Consider the following 25,578-nt stretch of genomic DNA (forward strand, 5'->3'; position numbering starts at 1 on the left):
ATGCTTTTGAACTGTGGCGTTGGAGAAGACTCTTGAGAGTCCCTTGGACTGCAAGGAGATCCAACCAGTCCATTCTGAAGGAGATCAGCCCTGGGATTTCTTTGGAAGGAATGATGCTAAAGCTGAAACTCCAGTACTTTGGCCATCTCATGCAAAGAGCTGACTCATTGGAAAAGACTCTGATGCTGGGAGGGATTGGGGGCAGGAGGAGAAGGGGACGACAGAGGATGAGATGGCTGGATGGCATCACTGACTCGATGGCTGTGAGTCTGAGTGAACTCCGGGAGCTGGTGATGGACAGGGAGGCCTGGTGTGCTGTGATTCATGGGGTCGCAGAGTCGGAGACGACTGAGCGACTGAACTAAACTGAACTGAACTAGATAACTGGATGTGCTGGCAAGGAGTATATTCATTATCACTTCTTGCTTTCCTCCTTTGCATATGGCAAGATCAAGAATTAAGGAAAATCAGTAATCTTAGCTATATCTAGAATAAATACTTCGACAAAATATTTGTCCTTCAGATGGCAATTTTCTAACACAAAGAAAAAGATTTATAAGGGGCATCTTTTTTACCTTCCCAAATAAATAACTTTGAACATGGGCTAAATACTTTGTTTCAGGAAATGAAATGTATGTTATTATTATGAGAAAAAGTCAAATTAATTTCCAGAAATAAATAAATCCTTCCTGCAATATACCTGAATAATATCATGTAAAAAAAGTTATGGACATGTGATATCACCTACCAGTAACCATGAATTTTTAAAAATAAAAGCCTATTCAAGAAAGATTTATGCAGAGAACTAATTACACAGAAACAAAATTTCCATCAGTAACAGAAGGAACATATATTTTGAAAAGATCCCACGTGTAAAGTCCCAAGCATTAGAAATGAGTTTGTTTCTGCTACACCAACATGACTGAACCTCAAAAGTGCAATAATTACAGGAACAACCAGGACACAAAATTCATATTTTAAGATTAATCTTCTACTAAGATTGATCTTCTAACAAGCTAAGAAAGAGTCAAATGTATAAACTGGACAAGAATACATAAGGGGTGATAAGTCAATGGCATTTCATCTTATTGCTTGTTTCATAGGGCAAATAGGATCAAATACTGGAAATTTTACATGCTTCAAACTAAAAGAACGTCAAAGAAATGATAAGGATGCAATACAGTTCGCCACTTGAGAGAACAGACTGATATGAGTGGGAGATCATTAGGTGGACTCTATGGGGATGAACCACGCATTTTTTAAACAATCTTAGAACAGGCCTCATAAAAATGTGAGAATATATATGAAAGCACAGCAAGTGTTTACCATGTACTAGTGCTAAATACAACATGCATGTTATCTCAATTAATCTTCACAGTTCTATGAAGCTGATCCTAATGCATTCCTCCAGCTTACAGATGAAGGAGGTGAATCTAAGAAAGGTCAAGGCCTGCTTAGGTTTCACAGCTAGTAAGAGTGGGAGAGCCGGGATTTGAATCCATGTTTGTTTAACTCCAAAGCCCATGTCCTGAACTACTACGCTATACTGTCTACAACTGAAAACATACTGGAGTTTTTTGGGTGAGCCTTCAAAAATTACAATAACAAAATAATAGTTTAACAATTATAATTTAACGATTATCTGAAAAAGAAAAACTGCAAATAAATGTTAACTATGTGATGTTAGCTAGAACTCACACTCAAATGGAAACGTACACTAATGTTATTTCAAGTCTCTGTGCATAACCTCCTGGCTCTGTCTCACTATGAGTTACAGTAGCAGGTGTATACGGAACATGCCAGAAAGAGAGTGAGTGGTGACCTAAATTTAACTCCCAGTGCTATGAACAACCCAGAATGGCATTTATGCGTCATAGGTGTGCCACTCTCAGATAAAATGTGCTGCCCTCTAGTGATTTCAACACCTGTCGTTTAACGTTAAACAGTCTCTCCTAAGTGAAGAAGGAAAACTTTTTTTTTTAATTAGAGAACTAAAATCTTCATTTTATTTAATAATCAGAAGAACAGAAGAAACAATGACTGCTTAGGCCAGGAGTAAACTTCTGACGTGTAAGAGCAAATACAGAACTATATCCAATAATGATTCACTAATTCATAACAGTTAAGGAAGTATCAGTCCAGAATATGACAAAAGATGAATTAGAGAATACCAGGTAGTTACATTTTATATAAGGAATTCATGCCTTAAAACATAATTCAAACACTGCCTAATTCAAAGCTACGTTCCTGTAAGAATAAACGTAAATGGATACTAATGTGCCTTACAACTACTGTGCTGTATGTCTTTTCCCAAGCATAGTTTCAAAGCATAATAAGTGACTATAATAAGGTCTGGTTTTTTTAATCTGTGAAGGTTTATTTCCTCCAATTTTTTCTACTATAAAATAGCATACTTATCAGGAAAACCACAATACTCTCAATCATCAGAAACAGAATTTGTAGAAAGATGGTCACTGCCTCTTCTTGCTTTCCAAATCTCATAAGAATCTATCTCATTTGTGAAACCCGAACTAAGATTCCTAAGGACAAGGGAGTCTGGGAAATGTAGTTTGTTTCGGGGTATATTTTTTGGGGGGAGGGTGCTTTTATAGCTTTTATTGCTTCCTAGTTGGTGTAGTGGTAAAGAATCTGCCTACCAGTGCAGGAGATCCAAGAGACGTGGGTTCAATCCCTGGGTCGGGAAGATCCCCTAGAGTAGGAAATGGCAACCGAATTCTTGCCTGGAAAATTCCATGGACACAGGAGGCTGGCGGGCTACAGATCATGAGGCCACAAAGAGTCAGATACAACTGAGCAACTAAGCAAATAGTTTTTATTAGTTTATTAGCTACTGTTGTTTTCTTTTCATTAATTTGACTATTAAAAATACAGAACGCTTCACAAATTTGTGTGTCATCCTTGAGCAGGGGCAATGCTAATCTTCTCTGTATTGTTCCAATTTTAGTGTGAAAAGAAAGTGAAAGTGTCTGACACACACACACACAAAAGTCGTGTCCGACTCTTTGCGACCCCATGAACTGTAGCCTACCAGGCTCCTCAGTCCATGGAATTTTCCAGGCAAGAGTACTGGAGTGGGCTGCCAAAGTGAGCAGCACATATACTAAAGAATGTTGTTAAGAATGCTTTAAAAACACAAAGTATTTGTAGTAAAGTTTTTTGTATCACTATCAGTTCCTTCCCAAACATCAAAAATAATTTTCTATTTTAACACAGATGATAGCTTGGTTTAGGGGTGCCCTAGACTGCTTGAGATTTTAAAGCCAAGTTCCCAGAGGTTTTTCATTTTTTTAAATAAAAGGGCTCCTCGTTCAATTCTGCTCCTTTATTTTCTTGGCATTAGTTCCAATACTTCCAGGATGCTTTGTACTAAATTAACAGCAAGATCGTCAGCAGTTATTTGAGCTTCTTTACCACATTTGATGACCACTTGGAATGACAATATTACAGAATATAAAAACTTAAGAATAAAAGTAAAAATAACAGCACAATAATCATCAAAACCATTTGTAGAAGTTCCCATGCATGTAAACAACAGTATGGTTCTCTAGATACTGACATATGATACTCTATTCCTGTTACCAGCTGAAGTGGTACCACCTAGAGTAAACATGGTTTGTAATTCACTAGGTCCATCAGCTTGGAAACTAAGAGATTCATAAATTGCTTGACATTTGTACTACTTAAAATTTGTAGTATAAAGTGCTATTTTGTATTGTTTCAAATTCACACACACAAAAAATCACTTAAAGTTAGTTAACAGAATCATACTGTATTTTAAATAGTTTTATTGAAGTGTAATTTACAAACCATAAAACTTCTCCATTTTAAGTGTACAATTCAATGAATTTTAGTAAATACATAGTCTTGTAACTATTTCAAGATTTCAACACAATCCAGTGTTAGAATCGTACTATACATTTTTTTTAACTCTAAAATTTAAATCTTAGATTTATTAGCTTCACTTAACTTGTGTGTGCTCAGTCACTCAGGTGTATATGATGCTTTGTGACCCCATGGACTGCCAAGATCCTCTGTCCATGGGATTTCCCAGGCAAGAACACTAGAGTGGGTTGCCATTTCCTCCTCCAGGGTATCTTCCCAACCTAAGGATGGAACCTGAGTCTCTTGCATTGCAGGTAAGATTCTTTTCTGCTGAGCCACCGGGAAAGCCCTTCACTTACCTAAACTAACTCAAAATACTGACAAAAGTTTTTTGGATCTGCTGAAATGGGAAGATACAATTTACTCTCAACAAACACACTGCTATCTAAAAAGAAAAATGCTAAGACAGTTTTAAACATACTAAAAGGATCATGCTGGGGAGGATTTAAAGTGTCCTCTAAACTCGTGCACAATGTTAACATGGAAAACTATTCACTATAAGCACTACAAGAGAATGTGAAATTAAGTAGAGTCCCTGTGTATATTCTGAATTCTCAAATTAGTGAAGTAAGTTTTGCTGAAGCTCTTGTATCAATAAAATCTGACATATGTGCCTTTGAAAACTAAAATGATTTATTTATTTGCAAGTGAGTATAAAACCAGCCATGAATACTTGATGGCAAATACCTATCTGCAAAAAATCTCAGCATTGACAATATTGCCCAAAACCGTGAATTGTTATCTGCCTCTTTTTCAAAAAAAAATTTGTATTTTCTTAAATTACCAGTTTAGATAAATATACATATATTTTGGCATGATATATATTAAAGTATCCTAAGATCTCTTTATGATCAACATGAAAAAAGTGTGACAGTAAAACTTCTAAAACTCTTGGAATTTCCTGAGTGATGGTGAGAGGGGTGCTTTTCATAAGTCCTTTTCAACTATAACCAAAGATTATGCTCATGAGGTGACTCCTGGAGGATGGGGGATGTTTACCAAGGAAATAAACCCTGTGATTAGAAATCTAGAACTTCTGGGGTTTCCCTGGTAGCTCAGTGGTAAAGAACAGGCCTGCCAATGCAGGACACATGGGTTCGACCCCTGATCTGGGAAGATCTCATATGCTGCGGGGCAACTAAGCCTATGCGTCACAACTATTAACCCTGTGCTCTCAAGCCTGGGAGCTGCAACTACTGAAGCCTGCGTATGTTAGAGCCCACACTCCATAAGAGAAGCCACCCCAATGAGAAGCCTACACATCACAGCCAGAGAGTAGCCCCCATTCACCACAACTAGAGAGAAGCCCGTGTAGCAATGAAGACCCAGCACAGCCAATAATAATAAATTAAAAAGAAAAAAAATTGGAACTTTCAACTCCAACCCTGACCCTTAAAGGGAGAAAGGCTGAGAATTAAGTTAATCACCAATAGCTGATGACTTAATTAGCTGTGCCTATATAATGGAACCTCCGTAAGAACACGATAGAGTTTAGAGAGCTCCAGGTTGGTGAACATATCCAGGTGCAAGGAGAGTGCTGTGTCTGGAGAGGGTATGAAAGTTCTACACCCATTACCCATACCTTGCCCTATGCATCTATTCCACTTGACTGTTGCTTAATTATATCTTTCATAATAAATGAGTACTAGAAAGTAAAGTGCTTCTCAAAATTCTGTGCACCATCCTATCAATAGTAAACTATCAAGCCTAAGGAGGGATTGGTGGGAACCTGTGATTTATAGAAAAAACACTGGTCAGAAGCACGAGAGGTTTGGCGCTGCAACTGGCATGTGAGTGGGGTGCACTCTTGTGAGATAAGCCCTTAACCTGTGGAGTCTGCACTAACACTGGGTATTTGAGTGTTTGACTGAAGGGAATTGCAGGACACCCCAACTGGTGTCCACAGAGAACTGGAGAATTTCTTGGCATGGAAATTCCACTCATTTTGTGTCAAAAGTTGTAAATAAAGGGAAACAAGTCTTCCTTTAAACATGTTTTGTTAATGGTTTCAATGAGAGCCTTGATGACCAAGCAGACCAAACTGAACAAACGAGAAAGTGATAGAAAGCTGAGAGGGATGTCAAATCTAAATCTATCTTAATTCAGGATGATGACTTGAGAAAGGACAATTTAGTACTGAATAGGAAAAATAAACATAACATCTAAAAGCTTGGGTCCAAAGAAACAACTACACAGAAACAAATGAGGGAAGAAGTGACTTAAAAATAACATAGCTAACAATAACAACAAAGAACTTAAGTTTCAGCTTACCATTAGCTCAACATTAGCAATGTTAGTTAATGTAGGGACTTCCCTGGTAGTCCAGGGGTTAAGAATTCGCCTGCCAGTACAGGGAAACATGGGTTCCATCCCTGTCCTGGAAGATTCCACAGCCACAGGGCAACTAACCCTGTGAGCCGTAACTACGGGCCCCGCGCCCTAGAGCCCATGTTCCACGAGGGACGCCACCACAGTGAGAGGCCTGCGCACCACAACGAGAAAGCAGCCCCCATTCATGGCAGCTAGAGAAGCCCACGTGCAGCACCAAAGACCCAGAGCGGCCAAAAACAAATAAATAAACTTAAGAGCAAAACAAAAAAACCCCAAAACTAATACAGTTCTTAGGCTCTGTAATTATAATGTTCAGAATTTCTTGTTCAGTATGACAGAGCATAAGGATCTACTTCTCCTTTCTAAAGGCCCATTAAAAAGGATAGGATCCATGGCAGTCCAGTGGTTGGAACTCCCCACCTGAACTGCCAAGGGTATGGATTCAATCAAGCCACATGGTGCAACCAAAAAAAAAAAAGACAGGAAGAAAATAACAGCATCACTGGAAAACATGGAAAAGGTATCACCAGACCAGAAATTTTAGAGAATACCTTGAAATTAGCCAATAGAGACTCAATCAGGTCCTAAAAAACCATAGCCCAATTATCCTAGAGGCAAAAATCATCTTCCTCTGTGTGTTAGGGAAGTTCCAAACTCCAAGCCAATAAATATTGCTACTCTGTTCCCTGGACTTTATATTTGTTATATAATTTAATTCTCATAATTATTTTGTTAAGTAAGATATACCCATTTTTCAGATGAAGAAGCTGAGGCTTAGACAAGTTATATAATCACATAAATAATAAATGGTGAATCTAGAATTTGGACTCCATCAGTCTGAATCTACAATCTGTAATTTTAGTCATTATACAGATGAGGGCCAAAAGGTAATCCATTAGAGTAACTTATTAAAGTAATAACACTAAATCCAGTTGGCACAGTTGGGCCCTCTCCCCCTATTCCCTCAAGTTAAATAGAGTAGTTCACTCCATTAGTTCCTGGATTAAATCTTCTTTCTATTAAATGAGTGAAATCTCTCTAGACTGCCTTGATAGCCTAAGAGAGGAGGAAAGACACATGAGTTAACTGCAGATTTCCAGGTAGACACGGAGGAAGAAATCAATTTCTAGGAAAGGAAGATCCACACAAAACAAATGATACCACTACCAGAAATAAGATTCCTTACTTCAGCAGCTGTGGAGATTCTGGACTACAAGCTTCAAAACAACATTTCTCACGGAGAACTATGCCACAAAGAGTTCATAGTCAGTCTTCCAATCCAGAGAACACACCTGTCTTCTAGGTGCTGAGACAATACAGCACGGTGGCTTCTGGACTCTAGAGTCAGCTGTCTGAGCCAAGTCTAAGCTCTGTCACTTTGTCGCTGTGTAACTCTGGGGAAGTGACTTAATACCTGTGTACCTCTCTCCCCATCTGAAAAATGAGGATGAGAACTATAATTACCTCATAAAAGCTGTTGTGAGGACTAAGTGAGATGGTTTTTACTCCGAATTGTGCCTGACCCAGAAAAGGAACCATGGGCCGTAGCAGAGAGCCTAGAACATGACATGCAAACAATGGTAATTGTTAGATATTAAGTTCAGGGGAAAGGAGATGAATCAGATGATGCTGCTAAAAAAAAAAAAAAAAAAATCTTCCAACCTTGAAAATCTATCAAATTCTTAACAAGAAAAAAAAATTAATTTTTATCAAATAAGACAAAGCAAATTCCAAAATGATAAAGTACTCACTGAAGTCAGATCAATACTTGGTTAAAGTTCACCCCTGAGCCTCTGAAGGCATTTGTCAACCTCTCTTCATTTATGACTATTAATAAATTGCCTCTCATTAATATATATCAAATGTGAAAAATGAATCTGTCAACCTCTCTTCATTTATGACTATTAATAAATTGCCTCTCATTAATATATATCAAATGTGAAAAATGAATTTGGATTTAGGGGACGAGGATAGTTAAATGACTTCTGAGCAATCCTGATTAATAGCAAATAACAGATATAACAGAAGTACTCCCTTACTGGAGTTCTGGCCATAGATTCAGCTCTTTCAGTCCAGAAGTTCCAAAATGGAAACTTGCAATAACAAAATATTCAAATAATTCCCAAGAAGGAACAAAATATAACAGCATCATGTCAACTGGAGTCTCCAGGGCAATAACAGGCCAAGGCACTGTTAGGCTGCAGAGAAAAGGAAAAGCCAGCCAGCCAAATAGTCATTGACAGCTCAAGTTAAGACATGGGTGGGGTCAGGAACTTATTACAAACCTAAGCTAACTGAATGGATGGGTGGATTATGGGTCCCACTCTAGAAATCCTACCCATTTAGAGTTCCAAATTAACAGCAATTCCTCAGAAACAACTTGAAGCCCCAGAAATAAAACCATCTACCTAGAGGTCTTCTTGGCCAGATGCAATGTAAACCCAACACAGACCCCCTGAGCAGTAGCCTGAAAACCTTTTATAACTGATAACCTGAAGAAATGAGAGATGGATTCCACCAACTGCTATGATCAGTAGAAAAAAGAAACTCTGGGCATGCCAAACAGAACAAAATCTGAGATGCATATTAGGAGACTAATAAGTAGACAACAACACATCTACCTGATCCTTATCATGAAGTCAGACAGAAACTGCAAGCAGAAGATTAGAATAGAGAGGGCAAATACAACTTTCCTAAAATAAAACATGAATAGTCTCAGGTCCCCTTCCTCATATTTATAAATTTTTCCTACTTCTTTTTCTCTGTGGCTTTCTTTGCTGCTTATCCACTTTGCTATCTTTTCTAGTTGTTCCATTCCCACTTTTACATCTGACTTCTTTTAAAAATCCTTCTCTTTGTTCTTTTTCCAACTTATTGTCACAAATACCATTCTAATAAGTTACAAAAGAAATTGTATAAATATATACCTATATATATATCTAAAGAAAGCTTTGACAAATTCTATTTGTTGACATGAATATTATCTATTTTTTTTCTGGCCAATAATCTCTATATGTCAAAAATCTTATACCTATGCCAAGAGCAGAGAAACTATTAAAAAACACTCAAGTCTAATGAAAAATTTTTTAAGACAGTAAGTCAAGGAAGCAATTTTTTTTTTCTCACTCTGTCTCTCTCTCTCTTTTTTTTTTTCAGCTGCGCTGGGCAGCCTTTAGTTCCTTGACCGGGATTGAACCTGGGCCATCACAGTGAAAGCCCAGAATCCTAACGACTACTCCCAGAAGCAGTTTTAATCATTCCTCCTTAGAAGACTTCACTTAAGAAGTCTATTCAAAGTTCTTTTCTCTTTAAAGTAGGAAACAAACATAATGGTATATGATAATGTATGTATTGACTACTTACACCAAAATGTAGCCTGCAACTGAAACAGGGACAAGAAATAGAATTACTTAAAATACTTTAAATGTAAGTCATGAGCTACACGACCATTTCTGAGGTAGTGTGTCTCCCTCTCATATTATTATTTTTTTCCACCCTCCAACACTTTAACTGGGATTCTTTCACTTGGAATGTAATTTTAAAATAATGTTACAATCCTATCTGTGGTAAGTGCTTGAATTTGTATCAGTAAGTTCACTTGCAAAGTTAAACTGAAAGGAGAAAAACCAATAAATATGATAGAACTGTTTATCTCTTGGCTGTTTTCTAAAAAGTAGTAACCATATTAACACACTGTAGCGAATGATTTCAAGAATATAAAAGAATAAAATGACACAATCCATAAAAAACACATAAAATAACCACCTTACCAGTATCATTAACAAGGGAATTAGGATCAGATGCCCCCAAGGTAGCTTCAAACTCCTCTTGGAGACGATATGCTCTTTGCAACAGAGATTCAAGTTTATGGATGAATTCAGTACTAATAATATCCTACAAGAAGAGAACACATACACAGCAAGTATTAGATGTTAATGTTAAAATTCTACATATTCTCCACTTTTAAATGAAAGAAAAGTGAGGAATGTTATTTAAAAAACTACTGGTTGGGTGGTGAGAATACTGCGATAGAAGTCAGGGGGCTGGGGTTCTGGCTGTGCCTCGCATGGAGTCACCTCCATTTCCTACTCTGTATAATTGAGTTGGACTAGATCAGGGGTTCTCAATGTAAGGTCCCTAATCAGGAGCATCAGTATTACCTGGGAACTTGTTAGAAATACAAATTACAAGTGAATTAGAAACTCTGGAGGTGGGGCCCCCAAGTCTGTGTTTTAATAAGCCTTTCAGAGGCTTGTGATGCATGCTCAACTTTGAAAATCATTAGCCTAGATGATGATCAATAAATAACAGTCTAGCTCTACATGACTATATAAATATAATGGCACTTAATTCAATCCAAAGCACAAAGCAGAGGTTAAAAAATTCCTTCAGAAATCATATCTGCTTAATTCTATATATTCTTGGAAAATCATGAAATGATGAATTGCAAATTTGAGATTTAACAGCTAACTGAACAGGAAGAGCCCAGTGAGAAATATCCCTACACAAATCCCAAAGGAGAAAAACATAAAAAGTTCTGTTAAATGCCACAGAAATCAAGGACATTGAATCAACATTAAAAATAGTTAAATTTTTCCAATATTATGAAGACCACTCCCAAATAAGTCACCCTTACATCTACACTTTCTTCTGCAATAGCATCTCCTGCACCCAATTTAATGGAACCACAGGCTTCATCTTCAGCCTGTCTATTTCGAAAGGTTAGAGCTTGTTCCCATCGACGCAATGCCTCTTCAAACAATTCCATACCTAAAAATTAAGAACAGAACAATTTTATTTTTTTTGGCATGGCAGCTTTTGGGATCTTAATTCCCCGACCAGGGAACAAACTCACACCCCCTGCAGTGGAGTGTAGAGTCTTAACCACCAGAAGTCCTTCTTAGTAGAATCTTAATATCCTAATATATTCCAGGTCTACAGTTCCAGTCAACCAACAATCAGGGAGAAATGACCGATGTGTTTTTCCTTTCTAAAAACTAGTAAGTCAAATGCATACAGTAATTGGAATTTTTCCAAAATAATATCATAAATTCATCAAAGTCCCAACAATAATAGCTAATTTTTATAGTCACAGAACTATCTTTCAAAATATCCCTCTAAGTTAAAAACTGATAAGCAAATAGAAAAACAGGTTGAGAAGAAACTATAAGGTTTATAAGAGGCTTTCAGAAGAAGAAAGCAAAGCTAAGAAGAAAAATAATAGCACAGAAGTCTAGAATAATGTCTTTTCTATCTTTTTTCCACCAAAAGGTGTCTTAATCCACTATGATACCAACTTGCTGACTTGGATGGATAAAGTGCTGGACCAGAGTTAAAAATAAACAAGAAGAACCCATAAAAGGTTACAGTCCAAGTAGGAATTTCATATCCCTGCTTACAGAAAGCTTTTGTGGAAAAAATAAGTGATTATGTGCCTCTTTTTCTTCAAATTTTTTCAAAAAAAAAAAAAGCTTACCAAAATAATTATGTACCTCAAACAAAACCAAAATATTTCAAAAGCTCAATTTCTCTAGACATATAAAAGTAAAAAATCTTTAAAAGCTGCTTAAGAATCTGGCCAAGTCATTCTCAAGATGTTTTTAAGATATGGTAGTTAAAAGAATGTGTGTTAATCACTCAGTCGTGTCTGACTCTTTCGACCCCATGGACTGCAGCTTGCCAGGTTCCTCTGTCCATAAGGATTCTCCAAGCAAGAATACTGGAGTGGGTTGCCATTCCCTTCTCCAGAAGTTAACAGAACACCTGTCCTCAAAAATCATTTCTTCTGTCATCTAGAGAATCTACTACTCTAAACAAATAAACTGTTCTGTGAATGAAATGTAGGTTTTTCCTTTGTTTCATTTTCTGTAGCAAAGAATCATTGCCTGGATCTTCCTTCTAAAAAAATGCATACACTTAAAAGACTTAACTTTTCTAATCTATGTAGTTCTCATTCCTTCATCCTTTTCTCACTCCATCCTCTCTCTGCCCCTCCAATTATTTTGGCTAAATAGAAGGAAGAATTATTTAACGCCAGAGATGCCCAAAGAGAAAAGGTGCCTCTCAGGAAGTTCTGTGTTTCACCTCACTGCAGAACACAGTCCAACTGTCACATATCAGCAATTCTGTAATAGAATTGAAACAGTATTTCCTACCAATCCTAATTCTATGACACTGAGACTCCCTACAGCTTCTCTAAGCTTTGCTCTATTTCTCTTCAACTCTCTCTATAGTCCTGTGAAGTGGCCAAAGTAGGTTTACTAGGTATAGTTAAATCTAGAAGCACAGTGAGCTTAATTCTTGGAAACTTCGGAAAAGGTAGCAGAAGAACTACTCTTACATCCTTCGCCAAGGGCAGGGATGTACCACATCAGCCCTTTGTACCACAGCAGCATCTTTAATGATTGATTCTAGAGTGTGAGGAAGGCACACAGTCCTTCTGCCAACTCATCACCCCCTTACTGCTCACTGGCTAGGACCACAAGACTTTTCTGGTTTTCTTTTTTAGTTAGCATGCATTTCCCTTAAAAGGAATATAGCATGAAATAGAGTACAGAGGAACACAGGCAAGGATTTGAAAAAGTATTTGAGTCTGATTCAGTATTAAGGGCTCTGGTCCTCTTTCTGGGTTCCTGTGAAACTTTCTAGACATTCTTATGTTCTAGCTGTAAACAGAGGCCCCTTTCTATGTAAAATCCTTCCTAGATATAGGAAGAATACAAATGATAGCTAGATAAAAGGCTACTTTCAGTGCATTTTGATTGATTCATTAGATAGAAGTCAACAGATGAGGTTAGGTGAGTGTAACAGACTGAATAATGACCATCCAAAGATGGTTCCTAGTACATGGAACTTGTAAATGTTACCATATAAGATAATCTTTGTGGGTGTGATTAAGAATCTTAACATGGGGAGATTACCCTATATTATCTGATACGCTCTAGATCCAATCACAACCATCCTCATAACAGAGAGGCAGACAGAGATCTGAAACACACGATGAAGAGGAAGGCAAGGGTTGGAGTCATGTGGCCACAAGCCTAAAGTGGCATCAGAAGCTGCAAGAGGTACCGATTGAATTCTCCTCCAAGACTCCAGAGGGAACATGGCCCAAACGACACCTTGAGTTCAGTCCATGATAATGATTTCAGACTTCAGGCCTCCAGAACTCCAAAAGAGTATATTTCTATCATTTTAAGCCACCAAATTTGTGGTAGTTTCTATAGCAGCCTCAGAAAACTAATACAACATGTTATGTTATGTAGACTGGAGTCAACAGATATGAGAACATTTTAGAATTACAGCTGCTTCCCTTAGAACAATTCATCATTCTTCATTTTCACATTACATGTGAGTACAGTATCTTAAACCATTATTATGTTATTCCTACCCATCAAATATAAGTTCTCAGGAGTCGTCACAGGAATATTAACAAGTTTAATATCATCTTCATCTGCTTTGTCCCAGGAATTAGAATTGCCACAAGCACAGCTATGACAAGAATTGACACTCTGGACCTAAAATTGGATGGACAGAAGTTACTTCAAAATCTCTTTTGTAACAGTATTTTGTGTTCTTTTATATTTATAAATTATTTACATAAATCCTAATCCTGGTAGAACAACCCATGAGATTTCTACCTGAAGAGATAAATCTGATTATACTCAATCAAACTTAGAATTCATAAGACCCTACGTACTCTGAACCCTTATTTGCTCAAAATTATACATGTTGAACAATATTTTGAACATAAACCAGTTGTTGTTGTTTAGTCGCTCAGTCACATCCACCTCTTTTCTGACTCCAAAGACTGTAGCCCGCCAGGCTCCTCTGTCCATGGGATTTTTCAGGCAAGGATACTGGAGTGGGTTGCCATTTCCCTCTCCAGGGGATCTTCCCAACTCAGGGATCAAACCGACATCTCTGCATCTCCTGCACTGTAGGCAGAGTCTTTACCACTGAGCCACCAGGGAATTTATTTCCATCAAAAATCAAGCAGCTATTTTTATAGTTTACTGTCATTTAAGTATTTACTTATAAATTTTACCCACACCTACTTTGATTTGAGGTAACTAGCTTACTTTCCTTTCAGAACTTATTACAATGCTGATTATCTGCTGTAATAATGAAAATCGAAAAGCCTCTATCATCTTTACTTCTCTAGCAAGGTCTGCTGAGCCAATCATTTGTCACTTCTTTGCAAAGACTCCCAAATCTTGAACTCCAGTTCTGCCCTCTTTTGAGAAATCTAAGCTCACATTTCCACCTGCCTATTTGATGACTCCACGTGGCTCTCCTGCTGGCATCTCAAACTGATAATACGAAAAAAGAGCTTTCCATCTTCCCAAAACAAAAACTCCTCCCAAGTTCAGTAAAATTACTTTTATCTCCATAACTTCTCAAACTAGGTAACAAGAAGTCATCTTTAACTTCTCTTCCCACACCTCTCATATCTAGTTATCAAGTCTTGTGGACCCTGTCCCCTCCTTTTCTACTCCTGTTGTTATGACTCTCACTCAGGCACTCATTAAGAGGCAGAAATCTGGGTTCACAGTCCTAACAGCGGAGTAAGTAAGTAGGTCAGCGAAGGCATGGATAGCAAAGTGATTCTAAAGACTAATTATTTATACTGTTATCATAAAACTCCTTTCTCTAGTCAAGAACAGCTTCAATTTTCAGTTCAGAAAATTTAAAAGAGAGGTACCTCTCTGACACAGAGGAGGTCCAGATTATAGAAAGGGCATATACTTCATTATCCTACTCAGTTTCCCAGAGGAATTGAAAGGGCACGTCTTTGATCTAAATGTTCCTCCCACGGACAGAGGAACCTGGTGGGCTACAGTCCAAGGGGCTGCAAAGAGTCAGACATCACTGAGTGACTAAGTACAACACAGCACAGCACAGCAGAAGAGCCTTTAAAATGTGATATATTTTTAGGCATTTAAGAAAGGAGCAGCTATCTGTTCCAATAAAATACAGAAGCAAGGTATGAACAGATTAGAGTATTCTATTAAACTATTTTTTAAATGAATAATCATGATGTTAGAGGCATATTCTCCCTGGAATACACATAAGAAACTGTCAGTGTTCATCTCTAAGGAGGGGAATTGAGAAGATTAGGAGCACATTTTTCATGTACATTATTTAGTAGCAAGTGCATATCCTACCTGTTATGTAAAGTAACTTTTAAACTATATTATATTTGAATAAACATTAACTTTACTCTTCACCTGTCAATCAATACTATGTTAATGGTATAAAGGAAGAGGTAAAGACTCCATACTTGGCTTCAGCAAGCCAAATACTGCTACATAAGCAGGTTCATCAAGCAGTTTTTGTAACCTACACCACGTTTGGCTGCATCTTTTAGCTTTTTGTAGAATACCTAGCTTTGAAGCAACACTTCCATACCAACACCATCCTCACAGGACCCCATAGGATCACATTACCTGACTCAAAAAAACCTGGAACCGAGATAGCTGAATATTTCACAAAAAGGTAATTTTACTTGTCTGAAGGAACAGGATCAACCAGATTTCTTAAGGTTCTCTCCATGCTAATGCTATGCTATGCTAAGTCACTTCAGTTGTGTCCGACTCTGTGGGACCCCGTAGACAGCAGCCCACCAGGCTCCCCCGTCCCTGGGATTCTCCAGGCAAGAACACTGGAGTGGGTTGCCATTTCCTTCTCCAATGCATGAAAGTGAAAAGTGAAAGTGAAGTCGCTCAGTCGTATCCGACTCCCAGCGACCCCATGGATTGCAGCCTAACAGGATCCTCCGTCCATGGGATTTTCCAAGCAAGAGTACTGGAGTGGGGTGCCACTGTCCCTTCTCCATCTCTCCATACTAAAAGCTATCTAATTGTATGACATTTAAATCAATATATAATGATAGATATATAATTAAAATTAAAAGAAAAAATTAATAAATTGTTTACTTACAGAGGCTAAACTCTGTGCAGAACCCGAGTATTTACTGAAGAGTCCTCCATTAACATAGTTACAAGACTGAGATCCTTTGTCTTTGGCAGAACTTAAAGATAATGTCAAATTCTGTCTGCTACTGGAACAACTTGAACCTACCAAACAAACATATTAAAAGTACTAATAACCCCTATGATAAATTTCAGATAAAATTTCAAAGTTTATATATTCATTCAGAGGGCTCATTTTAAAATACAATTCCCCTCATTGTGTAAATTATTAAATATATCATACCATTATTAAAATCTATATCTCTAAATAACATTTTTAACACTGCTTCTGAAATGAAGATTAAAACACGGATTTAATTAATTAAGCTGATATCTGAATGGCCTACTGTACAATCAGTATAAAAATATTGGCAACTATGAACCTTCAAATTATAAATTTAACAAAATATAAGCACTTCTTATATTCTTTCCTGAATTATATCAAAACTTTATCCATATCACATTATCTTAGTCTTTTATACATCTGTCTCCCCTAATCATCTATCCATTCATCTTAGGCAGATGCTGTGTCTTAGTTTATCTTAATACAGCAGTTAAACTTCTCAAATCAAATCCTGGCACTTACTAGTTATATGAACTCGAGCAAGTCACTTAACTTTTCCATATCTCAATAGGATTATAGTCCTAATTCATAGGATTGTTATAAAGGTTATTTTAACACAGTGAATATACAGCATGTTCACACTGCACCTAAGATCTAATAAAAACCTCAGTAAGTGTGGGTTTATCGCTCAGTCATGTCCGACTCTTCGCAACTTCATGATCTGAAGCCTGCCAGGCTCCTCCATCCATGGGATATTTCAGGCAAGAATACTGGAGTGGGTTGCCATTCCCTTCTCCAGAGGTTCTTCCCAACACAGGGACTGAACCTGAAAGGCATCATTATTGTTGTAAAATGTTAACAACACTTGGCACAAAACAGTCTTTCATTATTTGCTACAGCAACAAATCACAAGAGCATACGATAAATTAACAAATAAAAAATAATTTAAAATTTAAAGAATAAATCCAGCATGCTCAAGAAATTATTTCAATTGATACAATTTGATAATATGTACCATATCTTCGCACAGAGTCAGACATGACTGACGTGACTTAGCAGCAGCAGCAGCACCGTATCTTTAAAAAAAAACACAGATTTTTTTAAAGGCCAGCAATTCTACTTCTAGAACTGTATAAACTTAGAAAATAATCAGATAAGTATATGTGAAGCAAGAAAAATAACCTAAAGAATACAATAGGGAACTGGTTAAAAAAGCAAAGCACATTTGTACACTAAGTATATATTTAAAAATGATAGCATAGAGATACATCTATTGACATTTAAAAACATTCTTACATAATATTATATATATTTTTAAGATTTATTGATTGATTTTTGGCTGCTCTGGGTCTTCGTTGCTGCACACAGGCTTTCTCTAGTTGCAGTGCACAGGTTTCTCATTGCGGTGGCTTCTCTTTTGGAGAGCATGGACTTCTGGGCACATGTGGTCAAAACTTGCTGAGCTTAGTTGGTCCACAGCTTGTGGAACCTTTCCAGACTGGGGATCAAACCTATGTCCTCTGCATTGGCAGGCAGATTCTTAACCACTGGACTACCAGAGAAGCCCCCATAATATTAAATATTAAAAGGCTACAAGAGGTATGGATTTTACTTAAAGTATATAAATCATTTATTTGTATATAATAAAAATTTTATGTCTCAATATATTTAAATGCAAATATAAATGACTATATATATGCCAAAATATTATCAGTAGTTATTTCCGGGTAGCAGAATTTCAAGCAATTTTCATTTTTTATTGATGCTTATCTGTATTATCTAAGATGTCTAATATGGATCTGTATTAACTGTGAGTTATATATTCAGTTCAGTCAATTCAGTCACTCAGTCATGTCTAGCTCTTTACGACCCCAGGAACTGCAGCAGGCCAGGATTCCCCATCCATCACCAACTCCCAGAGCTTGCTCAAACTCATGTCCATCTAGTCAGTGATGCCATCCAACCATCTCATCCTCTGTCATCCTCTTCTCCTCCAACCTTCAATCTTTCCCAGGATCCACATGTTTTCAAATAAGTCAGTTCTTCGCATCAGGTGGCCAAAGTATTGGAGTTTCAGCTTCAGCATCAGTCCTTCCAATGAGTATTCAGGACTGATTTCCTTTAGGATGGACTGGTTGGATCTCCTTGCAGTCCAAGGGACTCTCAAGAGTCTTCTCCAACATCACAGTTCGAAAGCATCAATTCTTTGGTGCTCAGCTTTCTTTGTAGTCCAACTCTCACATCCATACGTGACTATTGGAAAAACCATAGCTTTGACTAGACGGACTTTTGCTGGCAAAGTAACGTCTCTGTTTTTTAATATGCGGTCTAGGTTGGTCATAGCTTTTCATCCAAAGAGCAAGCATCTTTTAATTTCATGGCTGCAGTCACCATCTGAAGTGATTTTGGAGCCCGAAAAGATAAAGTCTCTCACTGTTTCCATTATTTCCCCATCTATTTTCCATGAAGTGATGGGACTAGATGCAATGATCTTAGTGTTCTGAATGTTGAGTTTTAAGCCAACTCTTTCACTCTTCTCTTTCACTTTTATCTAGAGGCTCTTTAGTTCTTCTTCCCTTTCTGCAGTAACGGTGGTATAATCTGCATAACTGAGGTTATTGATAATACTCCCAGCAATCTTGATTCCAGTTTGTGCTTCATCCGGGCTGGCATTTTGCATGATGTACTCTGCATATACGTTAAATAAGCAGGGTGACAATATACAGCCTTGACGTACTACTTCCTGATTTGGAACCAGACTGCTGTTCCATGTCCAATTCTAACTGTTGCTTCTTGACGTGCATACAGACTTCTCAGGAGACAAGTCAGGTGGTCTGGTATTCCCATCTCTTTCAGAATTTTCCAAAGTTTGTTGTGATCCACACAGTTAAAGGCTTTGGTGTAGTCAATAAAGCAGAAGTAGATGTTTTTCTGGAACTCTCTTGCTTTCTCGATGATCCAACAAATGTAGGCAATTTGATCTCTGGTTCCTCTGCATTTTCTAAATCCAGCTTGAACATCTGGAAGTTCACAGTTCATGTACTGTTGAAGTCTGGCTTGGAGAATTTTGAGCATTACTTTGTTAGTCTGTGAGATGAGTACAATTGTGCAGTAGTTTGAACATTCTTTGGCATTGCCTTTCTTTGGGATTGGACTGAAAACTGACATTTTCCAGTCCTGTGACCATTGCTGAGTTTTCCAAATTTGCTGGCATAATGAATGCAGCACTTAGGCAGCATTATCTTTTAGGATCTGAAATAGCTCAACTGGAATTCCATCACCTCCACTAGGTTTTTTCATAGTGATGCTTCCTATGGCCCACTTGACTTTGCATTCCAAGATGTCTGTCTGTAGGTGAGTGATCACACCACCGTGGTTATCTGGGTCATGAAGGTCTTTTTTGTATAGTTCTTCTGTGTATTCTTGCCACATCTTCCTAATATCTTTTGCTTCTGTTAAGTCCATACCATTTCTGTCCTTTATTGTGCCAATCTGCATGATGTTTCCTTGGTATCTCTAATTCTCTTAAGGAGATCTCTAGTCTTTCCTTGGAGAAGGCAATGGCACCCCACTCCAGTACTCTTGCTTGGAAACTCCCATGGATGGAAGAGCCTGGTGGGCTACAGTCCATGGGATCTCGAAGAGTCGGACACGACTGAGCGACTTCATTTTCACTTTTCACTCTCATGCATTGGAGAAGGAAATGGCAACCCACTCCAGTGTTCTTGCCTGGAGAATCCCAGGGACGGCGGAGCCTGGTGGGCTGCCGTCTATGGGGTTGCACAGAGTTGGACACGACTGAAGCGACTTAGCAGCAGCAGCAGCAGCAGCAGCAGCAGCAGCTAGTTTTTCCCATTCTTTTGTTTTCCTCTATTTCTTTGTATTGATCGCTGAGGAAGGCTTTCTTATCTCTCCTTGCTATTCTTTGGAACTCTGCATTGCAATGGGTGTATCTTTCCTTTTCTCTTTTGCCTTTAGTTTCTCTTCTTTTCCAGCTATTTGTAAGGCCTCCTCAGACAGCCATTCTGCCTTTTTGCACTTCTTTTTCTTGGGGATGTTCTTGATCACTGCCTCCTGTACAACGTCACAAACCTCCATCCATACTTCTTCAGGCACTCTGTCTATCAGATCTAATCCCTTGAATCTATTTATCACTTACACTGTAGAATCATAAGGGATTTGATTTAGGTCATCCTTGAATGTCTAGTGGTTTTCCCTACTTTCTTCAATTTAAGTCTGAATTTGGCAATAAGGAGTTCATGATCTGAGCCACAGTCAGCTCCTGGTCTTCTTTCTGCTGACTATATAGAGCTTCTCCATCTTCGGCTGCAAAGAATATAATCAGTCTGATTTTGGTATTAATCATCTGGTGATGTCCATGTGTAGAGTCTTCTCTTGTGTTGTTGGAAGAGGGTGTTTGCTATCACCAGTGCGTTCTCTTGGCAAACTTTGTTAGCCTTTGCTTCCTTTTGTACTCCAAGGCCAAATTTGCCTGTATTCCAGGTATTTCTTGACTTCCTACTTCTGCATTCCAGTCCTCTATAATGAAAAGGACATCTTTTTTGGGTGTTAGTTCTAGGAGGTCTTGTAGGTCTTCATAGAACTGTTCAACTTCAGCTTCTCAGCATTACTGGTTGGGGCATAGACTTGGATTACTGTGATACTGAATGGTTTGCCTTGGAAACAGAGATCATTCTGTCGTTTTTGAGACTGCATCCAAGTACTGCATTTTGGACTCTTTTGTTGACTATGATGGTTACTCCATTTCTTCTAAGGGATTCTTGTCCACAGTAGTAGATATAACAGTCATCTGAGTTAAATTCACCCATTCCAGTCCATTTTAGTTCACTGATTCCTAAAATGTCAATGTTCAGTCTTGCCATCTCCTGTTTGAGTACTTCCAATTTGCCTTGATTCATGGGCCTAATGTTCGAGGTTCCTATGCAGTATTGCTCTTTACAGCATCAGACTTTACTTCTATCAACAGTCACATGCACTACTGCTGCTGCTAAGTCGCTTCAATCCTGTCCGACTCTGTGCGACCCCGTAGACAGCAGCCCACCAGGCTCCGCTGTCCCTGGGACTTTCCAGGCAAGAACACTGGAGTGGGTTGCCATTTCCTTCTCCAATGCGTGAAAGTGAAGTCACTCAGTCGTGTCTGACTCTTCGTGACCTCATTGACTGCAGCCTACCAGGCTCCTCCGTCCATGGGATTTTCCAGGCAAGAGTACTGGAGTGGGTTACCATTGCCTTCTCCTCGCATCCACTACTGGGTATTGTTTTTGCTTTGGCTCCATCTCTTCATTCTTTCTCGAGTTATTTCTCCACTGTTCTCCAGTAGCGAATTGGGCACCTACTGACCTGGGGAGTTCATCTTTCAGTGTCCTATCTTTTTGCCTTTTCATACTATTCGTGGGATTCTCAAGGCAAGAATACAGAAGTGGTTTGCCATTCCTTTCTCCAGTGGACCACACTTTGTCAGAACTGACCCTACACAGCATGGCTCATAGTTTCACTGAGTTAGACAAGGCTGTGGTCCATGTGATCAGTTTGGTTAGTGTTCTATGATTGTGGTTTTCATTCTGTCTGCCCTCTGATGGAGAAGGATAAGAGGCTTATAGAAGCTTCCTGATCGGAAAACCTGACTGAGGGGCAAACTGAAACTGACTGAGGGGCAGGTTGTTCTGATGGGCAGGGCCATGCTCAGTAAATATTTAATCCAATTTTCTGCTATATATTAAGCAAGGAAATCTTGGAAACTAAAACGCCGAAATTACTGCACTGCATGTACAAATTACTCTACTGCAATGGTGTACATATAAAATTTCCTTTGTAGACTTAATTCAGCTATCTCTACATACCTTTGTCTGACGCTGCTCTTTTAGTGCATTCAAGTATGAGGTGCTCTGGTTCCCATGGTAATATTTTTCCTTTCTTTTTTCCACGTCTTCTTTTAAAGTGATGAGCCAGAAAAATTACAGATACAGCGCTCACTGCAGTTACCATGAATAACTTTTTAGCTACTGGCGAAAATTTGATCTAGAAAAGATGCAGTCAGGGTGATTATTTGCTTGCTTAAAACCTACAAAAAGACTAAAATTACTCTGAAGCTAACATAGTTCTAAATACTGCCAAGATAACATTATTTCACTCTTTCAATGACAGCTAGCCCAAATGAATTTCAAAAATATACTAAAAAAAAGTAGTAATTTATCATCCACTACTCTAAAGTTCTCAGCTAAACAGTAAAAATCAAAAAGTCATCAGAAGCACAAAATAATTCAATTCCATTAATATCTGTTAAACAACTAATGATTAATTCATGCAACTCAATCTTCTATCTGAATAACAGCAGGAATCACTGCAGGAATGATTTAATCAGACTTTTAAAATGAACCAATTTTTTTCTATTTATTTTTAACTGGAGGATAATTGCCTGACAATATTGGTTTGATTTCTACCATACATCATCATGAATTAGCCATAGGTATCCATATGTCCCCTCCCTCTTGAACTTCCCTCCCACCTCCCACCCTTTCCCACCCCTCTAGGTTGTTACAGAGCCCTCATTTCAGTTCCAAGCCATACAGCAAATTTCCATTGGCCATCTTAAACTGAACTGTTTTTTCCCAAACTCTCTGGAAATCTGGGAAAACATAAGTTAACTCAATTTATAAATATCATTTGTTGTTGTTGTTCAGATGCTCAGTCGTGTCTGACTCTGAGACCCCATGGACTGCAACCCCTCAGGCTCCTCTGTCCACAGGATTTCCCAGGCAAGAATACTGAAGTCGGTTGCCATGTCCTACTCAAGAGGATCTTCCTGACCCACGGATTGAGCCCACATCTCCTGCATTGGCAGGCAGACTCTTTAACGCTGAGCCACCTGTCACTTGAATAAGACTTTTTATTCATGAATTAATCAACAAACATTTACTCAGCATTTTATAATATACCAGGACTGTGTTATGAAAATGAAAATTAAAATCTTGGTATAATTCTATTCAGTAAGTATGTATCAGCCAGTGCCTCTCTTGCTTGGCCACCCCTCCCTTGAGGTGTTCCTTCCGTTCTTTCTTCAATAAATTTGCTTTTGCCACAAAAAACAAGTAAGTATGTATCAAATGTCTCCCACTGATCAAGAAGCACCAGAGGATACAGATCTTGCTTTCCTCAAGCAATGAGCTAAGAGTAAAGACAGATATACAAATAATGTATTACAAATAACTACAGTATAATGTGATAAATACAGTAATGTTAAGTATGAACTAAGTACTAACATAAGAGCAAGTGGTAACTATCTTTTTCTTGGAGGACAAACACTATTAATCACCTAAAATGCAAAAGAACTTTAAAATAAAGCTATAGCTTTGGGGATATAATGAGAGCTAGACAGACTATCACAAAGAGTTCAATCTTCCAACTACAAAAAAGCCAAATGCCAAATTCTCAATTTTGTTTTAATCCATCAGAATGCTGAAGTTGGAGGGTAATCAAATGGCCCCCAAACTAAGAAGACTGGTATTTGCAAGGAAAGACTGACATGAACACTGGGATTTCCCTGGTGGTCCAGTGGTTAAGAATCCACCTGCCAATGCAGAGGACACGGGTTTAATCCCTGGTCCAGGAAGATTTCGCATTCCAAGGAGCAACTAAGCCCATGCACCACAACAACTGAGCCCGTGCTCTAGAGCCCAAGAGTTGCAACTGCTGAGCCCACACACCACGAGTTCTGAAGCCTGTGTGCTCTAGGGCCTGTGAGCCACACTACTAAGTCTGTGGCCCTAGAGCCTGTGCTCCACAATAAGAGAAGCCACCGCAATGCGAAGGCCCAGCACCCACAGCTAGAGAAAAGCCCCTGCAGCAACAAAGACCCAGCACAGCCAAAAATAAAATAAAGTTAAAAAAATTCATTTTTTTTGTATACCAGAAATGATTTACTTCCACTTGTCATTCGAATTTGGCCTCAAGGACTATGTTCTAACACAAAATTTAAAACTATTCTTACTCTATTTTTCTTCCAAATCCACTTAAGTCTTCCAAAACTATCATGAAAAATCAGAACATTCCAGTGCTGTCCCAGGCTTTTTTCCCTTTACAAACCCTTTTTCCCCTTTACAAGAATTATTCTCTTCAGTAATGTCTTCACTACAGGTACTGCCAAATTTTTTATTCTTTCCATCTCTGTTTTTCCCTCTGGACCCATAGCTCCAATGTTCATGGCAACCAAATGAGATTTGGGGGGAAAAAAGAAAACAGTTCCTGGAATTTGGAAGCTAAACATCCAATAATAAAATAAATTCTAAAAATAGCACTGTCATTAAGAACACCTTACTTCTCATTATATTTTATAAACTGCCATGATCTTATTATCCTGCCCTCCAAAAAAATGCTTCTTAGGTCAAATTTTAATATTTATGGCATAAGCAGATGTAAGATAAGAAAATTAAGACCTCTACTAAAGAAAATAATCTATTGGGAGTTCCCTGGTGGCCTAGTGGTTAGGATTCGGCACTTTCACACTGTGGCTGCAGTTCAATCCCATAAACTATGAGATCCCATAAGCTGTCTGATGTGGTTAAAAAAAAAAAAAAAATCTATTAACACAGGCCCAGCCACAGCTAAATGGTCATGTTCTGCTATATCCTGCTGCTGCTGCTGCTGCTAAGTCGCTTCAGTCGTGTCCAACTCTATGCGATCCCACAGGCAGCAGCTCACCAGGCTCCCCTGTCCCTGGGATTCTCCAGGCAAGAACACTGGAGTGGGTTGCCATTTCCTTCTCCAATGCATGAAAGTGAAAAGTGAAAGTGAAGTCGCTCAGTCGTGTCCGACTCTTAGTGACCCCCTGGACTTCAGCCGACCAGGCTCCTCTGTCGGGGGATTTTCCAGGCAAGAGTACTGGAGTAGGGTGCCACTGCTATATCCTAGGACACTGAAATTAGAGAACTATTAGGAGACATAAATACAATATTAAAACTACTGTCAGAAATATAACATTCTTTATTAATATGAATTCAAATATAAATCAACTCACTTTTAAGATCCAAATTCTGTCTACATATTACTATTTTTGCATAAAAGATCCAGTACAACTTACAGTCTTAATCTTATGGAAAAAGAAACCTTTCCAAGACAAAAACAAGGTAAATTTCCCAGGAAAAGATTTTTATCAGAAGTAATCTAGGTAACACAAGGTCTGAAAGTTTCTACTACTCCTGCCTACCATTTATTCTGTTACTTCTTTTTCCCCACAGGAAAGTCAATTACTTTCTATATCATCACCCAGAAAACTGAAAATACAGCATC

The 25,578-nt window shown here is 38.3% G+C and overlaps 1 protein-coding gene across 1 annotated transcript in view; it reads right to left on the reverse strand.

Annotated features, from left to right (window-relative positions):
- The window catches only part of FAM73A (family with sequence similarity 73, member A), a 77,856-nt gene that overhangs the window by 39,840 nt on the left and 12,438 nt on the right, over positions 1-25,578 (reverse strand). The window contains exons 3-7 of the mRNA XM_010857612.1: positions 22,134-22,311; positions 16,177-16,313; positions 13,625-13,751; positions 10,871-11,004; positions 10,005-10,128 (exon numbers count right to left, since the gene is read on the reverse strand). Of these exons, the coding sequence (XP_010855914.1) occupies positions 10,005-10,128; positions 10,871-11,004; positions 13,625-13,751; positions 16,177-16,313; positions 22,134-22,311 (700 nt within the window). The remainder of the gene's footprint in view (positions 1-10,004; positions 10,129-10,870; positions 11,005-13,624; positions 13,752-16,176; positions 16,314-22,133; positions 22,312-25,578) is intronic.

This window comes from Bison bison, unplaced genomic scaffold (assembly GCF_000754665.1).
Source record: "Bison bison bison isolate TAMUID 2011002044 unplaced genomic scaffold, Bison_UMD1.0 scf7180017864382, whole genome shotgun sequence".
Taxonomy (NCBI): domain Eukaryota; kingdom Metazoa; phylum Chordata; class Mammalia; order Artiodactyla; family Bovidae; genus Bison; species Bison bison.